The sequence below is a fragment of the Kryptolebias marmoratus genome, linkage group LG12 (assembly GCF_001649575.2).
Source record: "Kryptolebias marmoratus isolate JLee-2015 linkage group LG12, ASM164957v2, whole genome shotgun sequence".
NCBI lineage: Eukaryota > Metazoa > Chordata > Actinopteri > Cyprinodontiformes > Rivulidae > Kryptolebias > Kryptolebias marmoratus.
Genome location: NC_051441.1, coordinates 24,645,119 through 24,663,531, shown reverse-complemented (window position 1 = coordinate 24,663,531; position 18,413 = coordinate 24,645,119). Strand labels below are relative to the sequence as shown.

The window sequence follows — 18,413 nt, the reverse complement described above, 5'->3', positions numbered from 1 at the left end:
TTTTCTACTGAGCTGACTCCCCCAGTCTCCGTTATCTTGTAGCCGTGCAGACAGTCACACACACCATAAACTCACATGACCTCAACCATCAACATGTTAATACATTTGATTTAATTTACACGTACATTAATACATGTTTCTATCTGGTAAGAGCGTCTATTTTACACCATATTAAGGTAATTCTGGTACTGAAATGATGGGAAGCTGTGGGCACAGTGCAATTATAATAACTGATAAATATTTTCTAATTTTTGTTATAAAACTGAACTCTGTGGGCACAGTGCAATTATAATAACTGATAAATATTTTCTAATTTTTGTTATAAAACTGAACTCAGAGGGGCAGTTTGACCTATTTGTATTAGTGTCTGCTGCATAAATTTCATATTCTAAAAACCTTTGACATGTAAACTGCTAAAAATATTGCTTCCTATTGTAGATTTATAAACAAAATATTCAGGGTCACATTCTTTTTCGTCAAAGTTACAAGGAGCCACTTCAGATGGTCTGAAGAGCCACAGGGTGCAGGCCCCCTTTCTCTCTGACCAATATGGCGATGTTGTTGACGTATTCGTAAAAAGAACAAGGCGAGAGCAGTCTCGTACGATCGTCTCCGTACTCGCTTCACCGCTGTTGAAGGGGGAATAAAAAACGAATAACACGGTCTTTGATAAAGTAAGCATTTGAGTCACAAGCTGGCTGAATCAGAATAAAACAATAAATCGCTATTTAGGCAACACTTTTACGGTAGATGGCAGCACGCATATGTTGATTTCATTTTAAGGTGCCGAAGAAGAAAAGAACCCGACAACCTTCCGCTTTACATTCTGGTTACAAAACATCACCTGTAAGCAAAAACACCTCCAAACCGCGAGGAGCTAAAGGTGGCGGCATTATGGGGGTTGAAAAGTTCTGCAGTCCGGACGGTTCCGATCCCTTTTGGGTACGTGTTTTTTGTGACCTTCACGATTTTTGCGTAATCTGAAAAGTTGTCATCTTGTTGTTAGCGACCCGGCACATGCTAACACAGTTAGCACTCGAGTTAGCGCCGGTAAGTTACATCAGCTGCAGATACGGCTCCAGCGTCTGAATTTGTGATTTTTCTACCTGGCAGGGCCATCCCCTATAAAAAACAACAACACAAAAAACAACCAACACTTATCGGCTAAAGGGTTGTAATAATGGAAATCTGCACTGATCCTAAATATGAATTTGTATTAGGATTGATTTTTCTAGTTGTTAACTTAGTATTTGAGAAAGCTGTGACATAAGCTTGAACTTTTGCTCCAACAAAATCTGTTTAATTTTCCCGAAGGCGCAATTGGACTTTTCCAACAATTTGACAGACTTTTAGGTCATGTTTTCAACAACCTGCATTTCACATATGAAACAATTTTATTCATCAGCAGCACATCTTTATCTTTTACCACCAATATGTGAAAATGCTAATGATGATATAAATTTCTGTGGTAAAAGAAACTAGTCTTTAAACTGATTAAAGTTTAGGAGTTATTAAAAAACCTGATTATTATTACTCCAACCACTTTGAAATATTCTGAACTTTCTTTAAAAGACATTTGCTGAAAGTTTCATGACAGTTTCTAAAAAATTGTAGAAGTGATGCCAATGTTTGTGACAAGTGATAGCTTTTCAGATTGTTCAATATTCTGGACATTAAATATCCTAAAGTTGAGAAATTTAAAGCGCTGTAAGTTTCCTTTTTTTTTTTACCCAGCTACATGATAATTTTATCATTTGAAATTTTGTGTAATGCTCTGTAAATTGAAATAGTTAGTTTTAACATAAACCCTTTTTGGAAATGTTCTGACCATACCTAATTTAAGTTACAGCCTCTGTGTTCCTTTTGGAAACCAGAAACTACTGTGTGGTGTTTCTGAGTTTGACCTGGTGTGTAACAAACCTGCAAGTTTAGCCCGTTGGGATTTCTGCCTGTGGCAAAACAAAACAAAAGCAGTGGCCAAGAGTGGCCTTTTTATTTTGTTGTAGATTTTATGTAATGATCAAATAATGATAGACTTTATCATTTAGTAGGTGCAGTTCCATCTGGACAACTATTTTGTTTTTGCCATTAGTCTCAAATATAAAACCTCTCAGTGAACAAGCAGCATTGGGAAAGTTACTTTGAAAATGTAAGTAGTTGCAATTACATGTTACTGTTATGATTTCAGTTATATAACAAACTAATTACATTTAGTTACTTTTTAATTTAGTAAATATTGACTGAATGTTAACCAACATGATTATATCTGTTTATCTTGCTCTAATAACCTTAAATCAGTCAACCTACTCAACCCCAGTTCTGTCAGACTTCTTTTAAAATCCTTCAAACACATAAAATAAGATCTTAGAAATGATAACAGCCACCCAATGTCAGACCTTAGCACATCTTTTTTTAATGTGAGATCTTTTTGAGTTCAAATTCAAAACAAAACGTTTGCAGATAGCCATCCTCAGCACTCAGTAAAGGTGATCAAATCATTATTAAGTAGCTGTTTAGTGTAAAGGTATTCACTCCCACCCTAAACTGCAGAAAGTTATTTGGATTTTTTAATTTGGTTATTACTAATGTTTCTACAGAAAAACACTTTAGATTCATAGTACTGGATGAGAAACAATATTGGTTTTATATATATATATATATATATATATATATATATATAAAATAAAGAAGTGAAACAATCCGTGCGTATGTATTCACCCCTTTGCTTAGAAGCCAGAACGATTAACTTCTAAAGACACATAATTAGGTTAATATAGAAATATATATATATATATATATATATATATATATATATATATATTTCTCTGTATTTTGCTCCATCCATCTTTTCTACAGCAGGTGTAGAGTATCTGCCACTCTGAGCCCACAGGTGTATCATATTAACCTAATTATGTGTCTTCAGAAGTTAATCGTTCTGGCTTCTAAGCAAAGGGGTGAATACATGCGCACGGATTGTTTCACTTCTTTATTTTCTAGACTTATCTAAAACAAGTCTTTTTTTTCCCATTTAACTTCAATAATCTGAAGGGTAGGTATTTTAGTTATAATCAGAACAGAACAGAATTATTGAAAAGTAAAGAAAAAGTCTTGTTTCAGGAGACAAAGAGGATCTATTTCTATCTGAACTCATTATTGATTAGGACCTCTGTGTTAATGTAAAAGCATTTTATTGTCAACATTAAAAAAGTACCGTAGTTATGGATAAATTAGACTAGATTTCTTATCAGAGGTCTCAGCTAACTGTGTTCAGGTACTGGACCAAATCTGGTCTTGAATTTGAACTGTCAAGAAGAAAAAACAAATCCCAGTTTGTACCTTAAAGGCATTTTCTGACTAAATCTAAAACTTGCTGAACGTCCTGCTAATGTTTCACCGTCTGAGCTCAGATTTAAAATCTAAAGAGTGACAGAAAACCAAAATTTTATGTTTCAAACCACATTTTTTCCAGGTTTAATGTGTTGATGTAACAGTAAATTATACTTAAAAATATAATCCACAGTACATTTCATATTGGGCCGCATGACATTCACAACCAAATAATCTTTTCAACTTCTTAGATATTTGTTTGGCATTTTGACTTTAATCGGCTCAGTGTTTTCCTTCGCCTCAGATGGCCAAAGTGCATCATTGTAACCTCAAAATAATTTAGCAACAAACTAAAAGATGTTAGTTTACTATTTATGTCCTATTATGTAGCTACCTAGCTGCAGACAGGCATGTGGTTTATTAAAAGCTCTTTTCTCCTTTTATCTTGGTTTTCCTGATAGGATTGGAACCGAACGTGGCATATTTCTAATCCAGACTTCACTCGTTGTTTCCAAAACACTGTCCTGGTGTGGGTGCCATGCCTCTACCTTTGGATCTGTGCCCCCATCTACCTCATCTACCTCCGGTGCAATGATCAAGGCTACATATGTATGAGTCACCTTAACAAAGCAAAAACTGTAAGTGACCTTCCACTGTCAGCTCATTGTTACGGATTTTCTGCTGGAAGCAGTGAAAACCTTATTATTCTCATACGTTGACAGTCTGTTTACATAGCCTCCATGTTGGATATTGGTGATGCGATCAGCGGCAAAGATGTGCTCTGATAGAACCACAATGCCCAAAAAGTTGGGACGTTGTGTAAAATGTAAATAAAAACAGAATGCAGTGATTTGCAAATCTCAAACTAGGGCTGCAACTAACGATAATTTCAATAATCGATTAATCGGGCGATTATTTTCTCGATTAATCGATTAATCGGTCGTCATATATACAGTATTTTCAATTAAATAATCTATGTATTGCGTGACACAGGAAGTTCTTACTCAAACAGGAAGTAACTCTTAAATCAGAAAATGCATTAATAATTATTCCATCATATATTTCAACAGATTATTTATTTTCATAACTCCATAATGAAACTATTCAAATTGATCATGTTTTATCATCTGTTGTTTTTCTATAATTTGGGGGTGAGGAGCATTGAAAATGACATTATAGTGTTTTTCAGAAGTATACTGGGATGTTTGGAACAAATGCAACAAGATTCTGCAGATTCCTTTGTTCATGAGAGGCTCCAAAGAGAACTTTGCGACCATGTTAATATTTTATCTGGATTTCTGTCACAATCAAGAATCATCCAGGATTCAAGGAACAGAGAAGTAGCCAATACACTACAATCGTTGCACCTAATTTGTCTGCAGATTGTGCTGGCATCAACTGAATCAAATCAAAGGAGCAGATCTGAAAACAGAGAAGTCTTTTTGCCCCCATTACTGTCCACCTGACGCATTTCTGGGTCTGAAATGTTTACTCATTTCATCTTCAATTGCGCTATGAGTGACATTAGAGGCAGATGAGCTTGCCCTTTGTTGCCCAAGAGATGAGGAAAACATTGTGACAGTTTCAGGAGATGATAAAATACTTCTTAAAACCCCAATGGCTTGCTGCAGGACTCCTGACTCATTTGGCCTCTCCATGTTGAGTGGCATTTGATGAACATGACCCTGTGTGATCTTAGCCAATCAGAGTTCACTAAATTTTCCAACTTCTGTTTCTACTAAACTCCTTCCGTTTCTACTATACTTTCTCTCACACACATACATTCTTACTCCCAAACATCATTCATTTTTATGTAAGAGATAAAATACATGTATATGAGAGATAAAATAAATGAATATAGGATATAAAATACATGTAAGTAAGAGCTAAAATATGTGAATGTAAGACAAAATATATATGTAAGAGATAAAATATGTGAACATAAGACATAATGTGAGACAAAATATATGTATGTGAGAGGAGAATATATGTATGTGAGAGGAGAATATATGTGTGTGAGAGATAAAATATATGTATATGGGAGTGGCAGTATGATTTATGGCTTGTACGGCCCCTCATAAATAGGGGTGGAGTTAGTTGTTCACAAATTTCTTCTGCTTCCTGGCTTAGTTGTTAAATAATGACATGGTGTAATTTATCAAATGTTGTTTCTGATTTGAAGTTGTTTCCTCAATAAAACCTGGTTAGGACCAGATGGTGCATTACAATTTCCTGATACATAAAAGATTAGATCTGAAAGAAGATGCAGTTATATGTGATTGTACAAATTAATGTAACAGTAAACGGGTCTAAGCATCACTCACTTTAAAGACTGAATAAGCACTCTTTTGATTATTGTGTATTAACAGTTGTATAATAGTTTCAAAATGTTTATTTTCTGATAACGTAGAAGCTGTTGTTTCTTCACAGGCTGTTGGCTTTCTGTTGTGGATTATCTGCTGGTCAGATGTGTTTTATACTTTCTGGGAAAGGAGTCACATCAGCAGCGTCTCGGCACCTGTTCACCTCATCAGTCCAACCTTACTGGGTCTCACTATGGTAAGAGTTTCTCTTATCCCTATTACCTTTCTGTAGAGAAAAACTAAGCTTGTTTTGAATTTGGTTATTTCAAACAGCTAGCTGTAAATATTCAATATTTTTACTGAAACTCACCTCAAAGTGACCAGAATATCCCTATAAAGATCAGTTTAGCTAAAATTGTATGATGTAACAGATGTGTGTTTTTGTGGGCATAGCAACGTTTCCACTAACCTGTAAATGTTCTGTAATGTGTTTTCATTGCAGCTGCTGACCACTCTGATAATCCAGTACGAACGGCTGAAAGGAGTCCAGTCGTCTGGAGTCATGCTGCTCTTCTGGTTGCTGGCTCTGCTGTGTGCCACAGTCACCTTCAGGTCCAAGATCCTCCAGGCGCTGGACCAAGTTAGTCTGAAAATCAGTTTTAAAGACTTACATCCAAATGAAAAAAGTTAATAATAAAGCCAGCGTCTCACTGGGCTGCGTCTGTTGTAGACTAGTTTTGACTCGGAGTTCAGAAAACATGGGTGAATTTTTTTTTTTCTTGTTGTGGTCTCACTGATTTCTAAGCGTTTGCGAACAGCGAGCCGTTTTTGAAAATCACAGCCTATTTTATTGTCCACAGCTTGCAAAACTGCATTCTTGGCCATGTACATTATTTCATTGCCTACCTTCAGCTGCCTCGGCCCACTTTCTACCCACCTTGGCAGCCACCCCACATTTAGGACTTAATCTATTGGAATACACTTTAAAAATTAACAGTCAGATTGGGACCATTTTATTTTATTTAATAATTATTATTTTTCATCAATGTGGCTTTTAGACCTGGACATATGGGACTGTAATTAGCCCTGAATGTTTTATGTCAGAGGGCAGAGGGATTTAAAAAATTAACTTAGTTACTTTTTACACATTTTATTAAAATTTGAGATTTAAGTGACAATTGGCTATGTAGATTAGATTACAAAATTATGTCAATTTTTTTAAAACACCCTCCTCATTCAAAAGTTATCACTATTACTATCAGTGAGCTCAATATCAGTATCTCAAAGGACTGCAATAAATAGGCAAATACATTTAAAGTACCATCCATTCATGTTCTGCTGCTAATATAATATTTGGTCAATCCAACAGACTCTCACTGACCTTGATGCCCACCCCTGGTTTAGATGATAGTTATGACTGAAGGGACAGTCAGGAGTGAGGAAAATGTGGGTTTATCACAACTAATATCATCACATCGCAAGTATTTCTAATATTGTGCAGCCCTATTCAAAACTCAAGTGGCAGGACTGCACGTCCCTGCAACTCTCGCAAACAAACTTAGTACCATCACAAACATCACGAGACGTTCTGGAGACTACCTGATGAAGGCCTTTTACCAACTAGTCGCAGCCCAGTGAGATACCATCTTAAACCTCTGCATTTAGACCGGTTTCTGGGTAACTCAGTCATGTATGTTAAAAAAATAACTTTTTCATTAAACTTTATTCAAACTGATATTATTCCCATTCTCCAAGGTCTAAATTAACTAAATATACCAGTTAATTTGATCTTGGACCTTGGCTACGCCTACCTCAAGAGCCATGTAGTTTTTTTCAAAAACACTGCAAAATTCGAGATATTATGTCCTTGTTTTCATTGTAGCTTCCCAGAGATTGACGCTATAGCATTGAAAGTGGTACCAGACGATAGCTAATAAAATTTTCTTGCATAGGGTATAAAACACATAAACACCTGTGTTAATTATAGCTAATTTTAATGCACAAACATATATATTTTGATGCTTGGAAAGGATGACATCATAGGATACAAATATTGTGTAAGAAACTGTAAGATAGGATGTCACTAATACATGTATTGTCACTTGTTCAATGTGGCTTTCTTGAAACTGTCAAATTTGTTCCTGTGGTACTCCACAACTTGTAGTTCTCTCTCTCTCTCTCTCTCTCTCTGTCTCTCACTCACTCACTCACTTATTCACTCACTCACTCACGCGCGCACATGCGCACACATAGTAGTATTAAAGATAAAATAAGAAAAAACGTTACAATTACCGTTTTGGCAGTCCGATGGAGCAAAACAAAAATTAACGGCACGTGACTGTCACTGGCCTCTGCGTGAAAGGACAGCAGCAACAAGCTCCCGTTGGCTCACGTGCGCCCCCTTCAGTGCGGCAGAGTACTGCCTGCCTCACCCTTCGCCTTTTCACCGCGGTTTTATGTCCCCTCAGCAAAACTAAATATGTCACTAACAAACATTAAACGTAAATGGTTAAAGACATTAGCCAGACTGTGAAAAATCAGGGTGTATAAACCATTATATTGGCGACATGCAGCGGTACGGCAACAGGCAGGGGCCAATTGCATGTATCAACCCAGTTTGTGATGGATTGCGCAATCAAGAGGTGAAGCTCGGCTCGTTGCTGCCGCACCTCGCGTTTCACCCTCATATTTGAACAGGAAATATGCAATTTCAGCAATTTTGACTATAAAAATGCAATTTAGACCATAAAAATGTTCGAAAATTACTCATACATAAAGATCAGTGGACAAATATTAATATTCATTTTATGTTATCTTTTTTTTTTTTTCTTGTCATGATGACAGGGGAGGCTCTGCCTCACCTGCCTCCCCTGACCGCACGTCCCTGACTTGTAGTAAGCAGCTTCTCTACTCTGGGTCAGTTGTGATCTGAGTCATGAAGTCAGTCATCATTTTCACACCTCTCTCAGCCACATCAATGGTCACTTTCACTGACCTCACAAACTTCTGTGCATTCCTGTAGCTGCCATTGTCTTACCAGGTGTCAGCAGGAGTAATAGCAACCTGTTTGTGTTTTATACCCTATGCAAGAAAATTTTATTAGCTATCGTCTGGTACCACTTTCAATGCTATAGCATCAATCTCTGGGAAGATACAATGAAAACAAGGACATAATATCCCAAATTTTGCAGTGTTTTTGAAAACCGTCAACAATAAAACAACATGGCTCTTGAAGCAGACATAGTCAAGGTCCAAGATAACCTGGTATATTTAGTTTATTTAGACCTTGGAGAATGGGAATAATATCAGTTTGAATAAGTTTAATGAAAAAGTTGTTTTTTGAACATACATGACTGAGTTACCCAGAAACCAGAGATTATGGCAAATCTGTCACAAAACAAAGAAGGAAATCTCTTTTTCTTTCTCACTTAGCCAGAGATGGTCTGTATATGGAGATACGCCACCTTCTATATCTACTATGCTCTGCTGCTGGTTGCTCTGATCCTATCCTCTCTGACCGATCGACCGCCGCTCTTCTCTTGGGCTGTTAAAGACACAGTAAGACCATCTCATCCTCACGCCAACACATTTACATACGGATTATCATCTGCAGTAATACTAAGGCTGAACTAAATGGCCATTTCACATATTAATGTCAAAGCTCAATGTGTTTCTACATTTCTTTCTTTTTTTTTAAGTTCTTTACCACTTGTGTGGTCCTTTAAACTATGAGCATAATCATAGTCTTGTTTCCTGAGATTAAATCAAGACAACAGATCTCCAGAAATACACAAAGATTATGACTATCAGATTATGACTAAATGGTGTTTAACTAGAGATAAAAAATATGTATTTTCTAGGAATATTAGAAAGATTGTTCAGATTAGATTGAGTAATGAAACATGAACAGGTACACAGTTTTTATTCATTAAAACCCACTTTTGCTAATGTGAGTTGTCTTGTTAAAACAAAAGCCCTAATAATAGTCTCCCATTCTGTGCACTAATAAGCTGTTCCTAAATGCTATTATACTGTGGACCTAATTTATTAGAGGTGGGAATCTGTAGGTGCCTCATAGTTTGAACTGATTTATCATTCAGGGGCTGCAATATAATGATAAAATGATTATTGATGCGTTTTGAGTTATCATGATGCATCCCCCTCATTGGTACTACCTAATAGTTTTAAGGCAAAATATTTGAATACTTCCAGTCATATTTCTTGCTCAGCCTTTATGTGCATGAGTTGGTTTTGTGCACACCATAGACTGATTGGGCTCTGCACTTCTACACTCCTGAACTCAACCTTTTGTGTTCCTCAGCATTACAGTATTAATTAACATTGACAAAAGCCATTTTTGATATTTGAAAAGTGATTCAGAATCTTCCATGTCCGTTATGTAGCACATGTTAAAAAAAAAATAATAATAATTTGACCTCCTGAAAGATTTTTCAGCAGCGCTGTCTTGTAGGTTTAACACTGCGGTCTTTCTGTGCAGAATCCTTGTCCTGAGCCTGGAGCTTCTTTCCTCTCCAGAATAACTTTCTGGTGGATCACAAGGTGAGTGCACAATCAGGATTCTAGATTATTGAATTATCTAATTATGAATTTAATCCACTTCAACAGTGATTTATATGTTGAAATTCTGCTAATTGAACACATTTTGTTTCTAATAATAGTAACGGAAATGAAACAGTTTTGTCCGCCTGCATGTCTCAGTCAGCCATCTAATCCAGGCCCTCCTCTTCTACAGTTCAGTATCGTGCCTTTTATGTTCCACATGACGTTATTAACATTAAAAACAATGATTTTTGACATTTCTAAATTGATTCAGAATCGTTCATGCCTGCATTACAGTACAGTACAAAAAAAAATATATATATAACACCCTCTGAAAATTTTTTGTAACTTTTGCACAGAATTCCAATTTAAAATAGCTGAAAGATCCCTATAAATTGATTGGAATACAAGTGGATCTTGTTCCTATCAACTTGTTCCTTAAGATTCTTTAATCGTCAGTATGAACAGGAGGGATCATCAAAACCAACCTGTTTCCACTCCTGTGTATGGCAGTGTATGTAATAAAACACTCCTCTGTTACTTTTTTTTACAGCATGTGCTAACAATTTATTAGCACTACCTAGAAAATGGGTTTAGTTTAACAAAACAAAAATACATCCTTAAAAATAATGAAGGTATAAAGAACAATATTATAGTATTAGTTAGTAGTACCTGAGTACCATGTTTTCTTCTTTCAGCAGTGTAATATATTCTCGCCTGTTCCAACAGATGGTGGAAGATCAGATAGTGGACTTAAAAAGATATCTGATTTCTTCAGTAACAAAGTGTTCAAAAGCGCTTACTCCCGCACTGGACTACTATTGTGCAGGTTGATTACTTAGCTGCTTTAGCTCCTTACATTACCAGTAGTCTTAAACTGGATTTATACTCTGCAAGAAGTGAAGTAACCTGCTCTTGCTGATGTATTTGCGAGACGTTCTTTTCTTCTCATTTTAACTATATCGACTAGTTTGCTATTCAAGATTTTCTTCAACAGTGGCTTTCTCTTTTCCACTCTCCCATGAAGCGCAGACTGGTGAAGAACCTGGGGAACAGTACTACCAATTTCTTGATGATGGATTGAAATGAGCTGAACAGAACTCCTGGGGATGTTTAGGGCCTTGGAAATCCTTTTGTATCATCCCGACTTGTACTTTTTAATAATCTTTTCTCTGAGTACAATTAGAACAGTCACTTTAAAGGGCATACATATTTACCGTATTTTCCAGACTTAAAAGCCTTTAATTTTCTCAAAAAACAACAGTGCACCTTATAATCCGGAGCGCCTTATATATGTAAGAAGTCGTAATGTTTTAGTACGACTTTGGTAAACTGCAGCGTCATGCAGGGCTTTTTGAACTGTTTGATTATCTTTGTGATCTCTAATAGAGGGATCATATAAATGCCGATACAGGCGAACCAGCTCCACTAGAGCATCAAAATTGTTCATTTTGAATGGAGCGCGGAACATGCGGTCCCCGCGAAGTTACAAAAATTGGGAGGTGCACGACGATGCGCCTTATAGTCCGGTGCACTTTATATATGACAAAAGTTTGAAAATGGACCATTCATTGATAGTGTGTCTTATAATCCAGTGCACCCTATAGTGCGGAAAATACTGTTTGCAATCATTTATTTTACATTACATTGATTACATATTTTTATTTAATTGGTATTACTTTGTAGAAATGAGATTTTACTTTGACATTGAAGTTTTCGTTTTGTTTAAAAAAAAGGCCAGTTTATATTAACTATGACTGATTTATGACAGAAATAAAAGCATAAAATATCCTAATTTGCAACATGACTTGTTTCTTCAGATTTCCATCACCCAATCCAATAAACGACACCAAACGAGTCAATAGTGAAATAAGAAATTTGGCAAAGATTTGGCAAATTTTTCAGGGGCGCAATCCACATACTAAGTTTTGCTACTTAACTCATTTTCCTAAAAAAAAAGTTGCACCATTTACGGGGGGGAGGGTTTCAAATGGTATAAGATTTATTGGCAAGAAGCAAAGAAATAATCAACCAAACACAAGTTTTCTTACTTTCTGTGATAAGGTTATATTATAAGCCACTGGATATATTGTAATGAAACTTTCAGAAACAAAATATTGGCTTCACATCTAGAACTGATTAACTTTTGGAGTCAAAAGTGGCCGCTATAGATAATCACATTAGCCTACACAAAAATGGGTCAACCTCAGTAAATTTTTACAGATGCAAAGCTAAAATTTGGTGTGACAGTAGCTGAGAGTCATTCATAATACATACTCTGAGTGCTAACAGATCACGTGAGATATTGTAATATTGCAAGAAATTGTACATAATATTATTTTCAATGTTTGCCTAAAAGAGGTACATTTGCATCATTTCTCAACATAAGATCTTAGTCTAAAACATGAAAGGCAGCAGGTGACGTGTTCCTATAAAGAGTGCTAGGCCTTTAAATGTGGGAAGGAGCAATTGTCTTGTTTTGCTTGAATCAAAGTTTGCACCTTTAATCACTCTGTTTTATCACTGGCTGTTTCTTTTCTCTGCCAGGATGATGATGACTGGATACAGACGCCCACTGGAGGAGAAGGATTTGTGGTCTTTGAATCCTGAGGACTGTTCACACAAAGTGGTGCCCCAGCTGGTGCGCCGCTGGAACTCTGAGTGCCAGAAAGTCAAGAGGTCAGGAGAAAATAAATATATGTTTAGCGTTGTAAAAAAACAGGGTAAACCTGGTAACGCTGCTGCTGCTAGGTAACCACCACTGTTAAACACCTTCTCCTGATATCTCAGTCAAAAGTTCATCTTTATTGCACAGCAGCAAAAGGCAGACTATAATTTTTTTCTGTGTCTCTGTATGCATTATTATGTGTGTCTGTTAGCAAAATATCATGAAGCACTGAACAGATTTTAATGAAACTCTTAGAAAGTCATCATTGGATGTACATCTACAGCTGGTCAACTTTTGCAGTCAACCCGATTCAAGATGGCTCTCACAGCAACCTGACCTTAGCAAACCCAGAATTGATTATAACTCTGTCAGTTTTTAAGATAATGAGCTCAAATTTGGTGAGGCCGAAGCTGAGACTGATTTCTAACATACTCTGAGCACTAATGCATCTTGCAAGATCTTTGTTCAAAACTTGGCCCTGTACATCTAGGACTGATTGTACTTTTGTAGGCAACCCAATTTATTATTGTCGCCACAGAAAATCAAACTAAAATAGGCTATAAATCTGTCAGTTATACAGACATGGAGCTAAAGTTTGATGTGGTAGTAGCAAACTTCAAGTTCTAACAGATCTTGCAATATAGCATTATTTTCAAGATTTGACCAAAACAGCTGTAACTTAAATAGCTGTAGCTATAACATCCTCCCAGGAGACCTTGAGAACCAGAACTCCCTGGAGGGATTATATATCCTCTCTGATTTGGGAACATCTTGGGATCCCCTGGGAGGACCTGGAGAGTGTTGCTGGGTTGCTGGGATGTCTTTTCAATAGCACTATTGCCTGTAAGTGTCCAGCTGTGCTCTGCTGTCTCGCTGCTGCCTTGGTTAAACAATTCAAGTTTCCAAACAAGTGTCTCTAAACCCCATGTTAAACTATTGCACATAGCAAATAATCCCAGTGCAGTGCTTCTCGGAACCTGAAGCCAGGAGTACAATTTATAGTTGCCAAATTGACAATGGGGCATAAACCCTCTCCTGAGCTGTGACCGACTTGTTAGCCGTCCTTTTCTCTCAATTTCTAGCTTTTCTTAATAAATCTGTCTTGAAAACGGGATTGCAGAAATAACCACAACCAAATCAGTTTCTTCTCCTCCTTGTGCCATTATGGGTTGGAAAAAAACTAACAAAAAACGACTCTTTCACAACAAAACAGTTTATTTTTTGCAAGAAGCTGCTGACATCCTTTGTTAGCTTTGACTACAATGCTCTCTGACCATCCAAGGATATGAAAATGTTGATGTCTTCTTGCTAGGTGGCCCCATTGTTGCCAGCTCAAAATCTGATTGGTTAAAGTAATTGTCTTGTTGCCATTTATTTTAATCTACCGGATCATGTGCTAATGATTCTCAAGGCGTAGACTTCTTTGACCATAGCAACACAAGATGGCTGAAATATTATTAAGATAAAAATTCTAAGACATACATACATTTCTAAAAGCTGCACAACCCAGGAAAAACCAAAATTAAAGAAAAATGCAGACTATTGTCAATGATTAAAAGCATTTTTTATTGAAAAAGTTATTTATATTAAAATGTATAGCATTGATTCTGATCTCTTGCAAAATAGTTTCCTTTGAAATGTGTTAAAACAATTGTTTTGTGCTTCCATTCTTTGTTCTTCAGGCCAGAGCAGAAAACCATATACTCCCCTAAGCGGACCCCCCATGGTGAGAGCAAAGAGGCTGAGGCTGTGGAAGAGTCTGAAATCTTGATTGTGAAGTCTCCCCGTAAAACAAAAGAGCCCTCCCTGTTTTGGGCCCTGTGCCTGACCTTTGGTCCCTACTTTCTCATCTCCTGCCTCTATAAGATCATCCAGGACATTCTCATGTTTGTTGGGCCTGAGATCCTCCGGTGAGGAAGCTTTTTCTTTTTCATCACTCTTGACCTCTCAGCTGAGGAAATTTTACTGCATCATAATACAGAAAAAGCTATAATAATATTAAAATATTCATCACTTGCTGCTGAAATACGAAAGGCTGGTGGTGATGTTTTTGTGTATGTGTGTCTCTGTGTATGTCTGTTTTTCTGTTAGCAAAATATCTCATGAACTATTGAATGTATTTTGAATTAAACTCTGACAATAATCATTGGATGTACATTAACAACTAATTAACTTTTGGAGTCATATCGATTCAAGAAGGCCACCACAGCTAGCTAGCCTTGGCAATCAGAAAAATGGCTACAGTTCGGTCAGTTTTACAGATATGGAGCTAAAATTTATTGTGAATAGTAGCTGAGAGTCATTCAAAACATACTTAGAGTGCTAGTAGTTTACATGAGAGCTTTCCTAATGTTATTTTTAAGATTTTACCAAAATGGCTTTGTCATTTCTCAATAGAAGATCTTAGCTGAAACCTGTGGCATGAAAGGCAGCACGCGATATGCATTCCTCCAAGGAACTCAAAGATTTTAACACTAAAATGGTTTGAAACAGGATGTTAGTAGTTCACTTTAAGTGGTTCATATGAGAGCAGTATAAGGGGTAAGGTTGTGACATTGGGCTGTGTATTGAACAAGGACTTAATAATGAGATGTGTCCGAGAAAGAATTAGACTTGAAGGAAACAACCACTGCTTGTTTGTGTCTGACATTTTCCTACAACGTGCTGTGCACCATTCAGTTGGTGAAAGATGGCTCCCAGTGCTTTTATTAATCTGATATAGTTTTTGTAGAAAGGAGCTTTGCAACACCATAAGCTAAGTGCTGAATGTCTTTTGTTTATAATTTATTGAGTACATAAGGATGCATTAACATAGAGTAATTTGATTATTCTTATCTCTAAGCAAACATATCCATAATCAGTAACCAGGGCCTCCATGCCTGATAGGCATTGGCTGCCGGATCCTTATCTGGAGCCTACAATTTTTTAATGACCCTACCTCCATGGTGGAGGTTTTCACCCTCTGAGTGCCTTCAGGATTTTTTTTATTTTTTGTCTTGTATGGTTTCATTTAATTTCCCTTTGGGATTAACAACGTGTTTTTGAATTTGAATTGAATTGAATTTTAATTTTTCCATTTCACAAAATAAAAGAATATTGCTTAATGTAAAAAAAATAAAACAAAAACATGTATTTAACAACCCTTAGAAGAACAGTTATAAATTACATAAAGATGAGCATTCTTTCTTAAAAAAAAAATCAATTGTTGGCAACAGTAAATTGGTTGTAGCAGCTGCTGCTGTCTTCATTCTGTACTTGGTAGTTGATTGGGGGTATGTACAGACATGACTGATAGACGATTTTTTGAAAAGTGGCTAATGCCAGCTGATTAAAATGGGACGAATGATTAATTGATCTATCTCCATGTTTTCTCTGTTTGCTTGTTTTTACGCAGACTTCTTATCCGCTTTGTGAATGACTCCAGCGCCCCCTCCTGGCAGGGCTTCTTCTACACTGCTCTACTTTTCTTTTGTACCTGTGTGCAGTCACTGATTCTCCAGAGGTATTTTCACGTCTGCTTTGTGTCAGGCATGCGTCTGCGCACCGCGATCATTGGAGCTGTCTACAGGAAGGTTAGACTCTTCTCTGCTTCTGATGAACTTACAAAAGAACAAAATAAACATTTGAAGTTAATTATTATTTTGGCCTTTGTGAATCTATAGTTAGACTTGAACTTTTGTAGGGACTTTTTCCTCCCTGGATCTGCTCTTTCAGGCCTTGGTCATCAGTAACGCAGCACGCCGCACCTCAACAGTGGGAGAGATCGTCAACCTAATGTCAGTCGACGCTCAGCGCTTCATGGACCTCATTACTTACATCAACATGATCTGGTCTGCTCCTCTGCAGGTGGTGCTGGCCCTCTACTTCCTCTGGCAGGTAGTCCTGCACAGAAACTGTGAGCTGTACACAGAACCAGAAGTTGTAGCACCCATCTCCAGAGTGATCTTAACTTTTTGATATATGAATGGCAAAAATAGTGCAAACTTTGCAGAAGCTGTTTGATTGCAAAAAACATTCAAAAAATATAAGAAACAGGAAAACACTATGCTGAAAATGGTGACTGAGCATTCATGCAATATATACATCATGAAGAATTTGACAGCTAAATTGAAGAGCTTTATTGTAGTAATGCCTGCTTTCTGTTTTTATTTGTTGCTGAGCAGAACCTGGGTCCGTCTGTGCTGGCTGGAGTGGCAGTAATGGTTCTGATGGTTCCTGTTAATGCTGTGATTGCCATGAAAACCAAAACCTACCAGGTGCAGTGTAACACTAGATACAACATCCTGTCCTTTTCTTTCCAGCTTCCCTCTCAGTGTGTGTCACTGAGGATACACTGTTCACCCTGTATAATCTTTTGTACACATGTCGAGCAGGTGGCTCAGATGAAGAGTAAGGACAATCGCATTAAGCTGATGAACGAGATGCTGAATGGTATCAAAGTGTTGAAGCTCTATGCCTGGGAGCTGGCCTTTCAGGGCAAGGTGTCAGAAATCCGGGAGGGCGAGCTGCAAGTCTTGAAGAAGGCTGCTTATCTGGGTGCAATGTCCACCTTCACCTGGGTCTGCGCACCCTTCCTGGTGAGTCAAAACGCAGAGGGACGGGTGTGCAGCACAGGGGACAAAAGGAGTTTATAGTAACTTTCTAAATAACACGTCAGTGCATTTTGTTCAGCTTGAACAGACACCAGGTACAGCTTGCATACAGACTGAAGAGTAAAAGTCAAACTTAGATTCTCTTCAGTTTTGGGGAAGCTTATTTACAATAGCTTACTTTATTCTTTGTGAATAAACCCATTGGTAAAATTAAGTAAAAGTGCCTCCTCTCTGCTGATACAGGTTGCCCTGTCCACTTTCTCAGTGTACGTGCTGATCGATGAACAGAACGTCCTAGATGCCCAGAAGGCCTTTGTGTCGCTGGCGCTCTTCAACATTCTGCGTTTTCCTCTCAACATGTTGCCAATGGTCATCAGCAGCATGGTGCAGGTTGGTGTGCCACCATCCCATAAAATGACAAACAGGATGGAAGTCCAGTGTTTTACTCAGAATGTGGAGATAAAAATCCAGCACCTCATGCTTATGAAGACGTTCATCATGTAATTATCACTTGCCACTGAAAGGTGGGGGATAATGTTTTTGCCTGTGTCTGTGCATATTTTTGTGTGTCTGTCTGTTAACAAAATATCTCATGATCCACTGGATGCATTTTTTTTATCACTACATACAGCTTGTAAATACAAAGTATTTATCTAACACAGACATAAAATAATAATATACAGAAAGATAATTCCTGCAAAGTAATCCCATTTAGCTCACCCTGGTCACTGCCCAGTACGTCCACGCACTGCATTGCTATTCCCAACAGAAACGGAGCACATTTTAATAGAATTGGTTAATCTGGAACATCATTGTACAGGTGCTGGTCATAAAATTAGAATATCATGAAAAAGTAGATTGATTTCAGTAATTCCATTTAAAAAGTGAAACTTGTATATTATATTCATACATTACATACAAACTCATATATTTCAAATGTTTATTTCGTTTAATTTTGATGAT

At 37.1% G+C, this 18,413-nt stretch overlaps 1 protein-coding gene across 2 annotated transcripts in view; it reads left to right on the top strand.

Moving 5' to 3' along the window:
- Nucleotides 1–798: 798 nt before the first annotated feature.
- The window catches only part of abcc1 (ATP-binding cassette, sub-family C (CFTR/MRP), member 1), a 63,033-nt gene continuing 45,418 nt past the window's right edge, over nucleotides 799–18,413 (top strand). For both annotated transcript variants that reach the window (XM_017439337.3, XM_017439336.3), the window contains exons 1-13: nucleotides 799–942; nucleotides 3,789–3,965; nucleotides 5,758–5,886; nucleotides 6,133–6,270; nucleotides 9,063–9,188; nucleotides 10,129–10,190; nucleotides 12,738–12,869; nucleotides 14,541–14,768; nucleotides 16,253–16,430; nucleotides 16,573–16,734; nucleotides 17,022–17,114; nucleotides 17,232–17,435; nucleotides 17,694–17,840. In XM_017439337.3, the coding sequence (XP_017294826.1) occupies nucleotides 895–942; nucleotides 3,789–3,965; nucleotides 5,758–5,886; nucleotides 6,133–6,270; nucleotides 9,063–9,188; nucleotides 10,129–10,190; nucleotides 12,738–12,869; nucleotides 14,541–14,768; nucleotides 16,253–16,430; nucleotides 16,573–16,734; nucleotides 17,022–17,114; nucleotides 17,232–17,435; nucleotides 17,694–17,840 (1,824 nt within the window). In that variant the 5' untranslated portion in view covers nucleotides 799–894. The remainder of the gene's footprint in view (nucleotides 943–3,788; nucleotides 3,966–5,757; nucleotides 5,887–6,132; nucleotides 6,271–9,062; nucleotides 9,189–10,128; nucleotides 10,191–12,737; nucleotides 12,870–14,540; nucleotides 14,769–16,252; nucleotides 16,431–16,572; nucleotides 16,735–17,021; nucleotides 17,115–17,231; nucleotides 17,436–17,693; nucleotides 17,841–18,413) is intronic.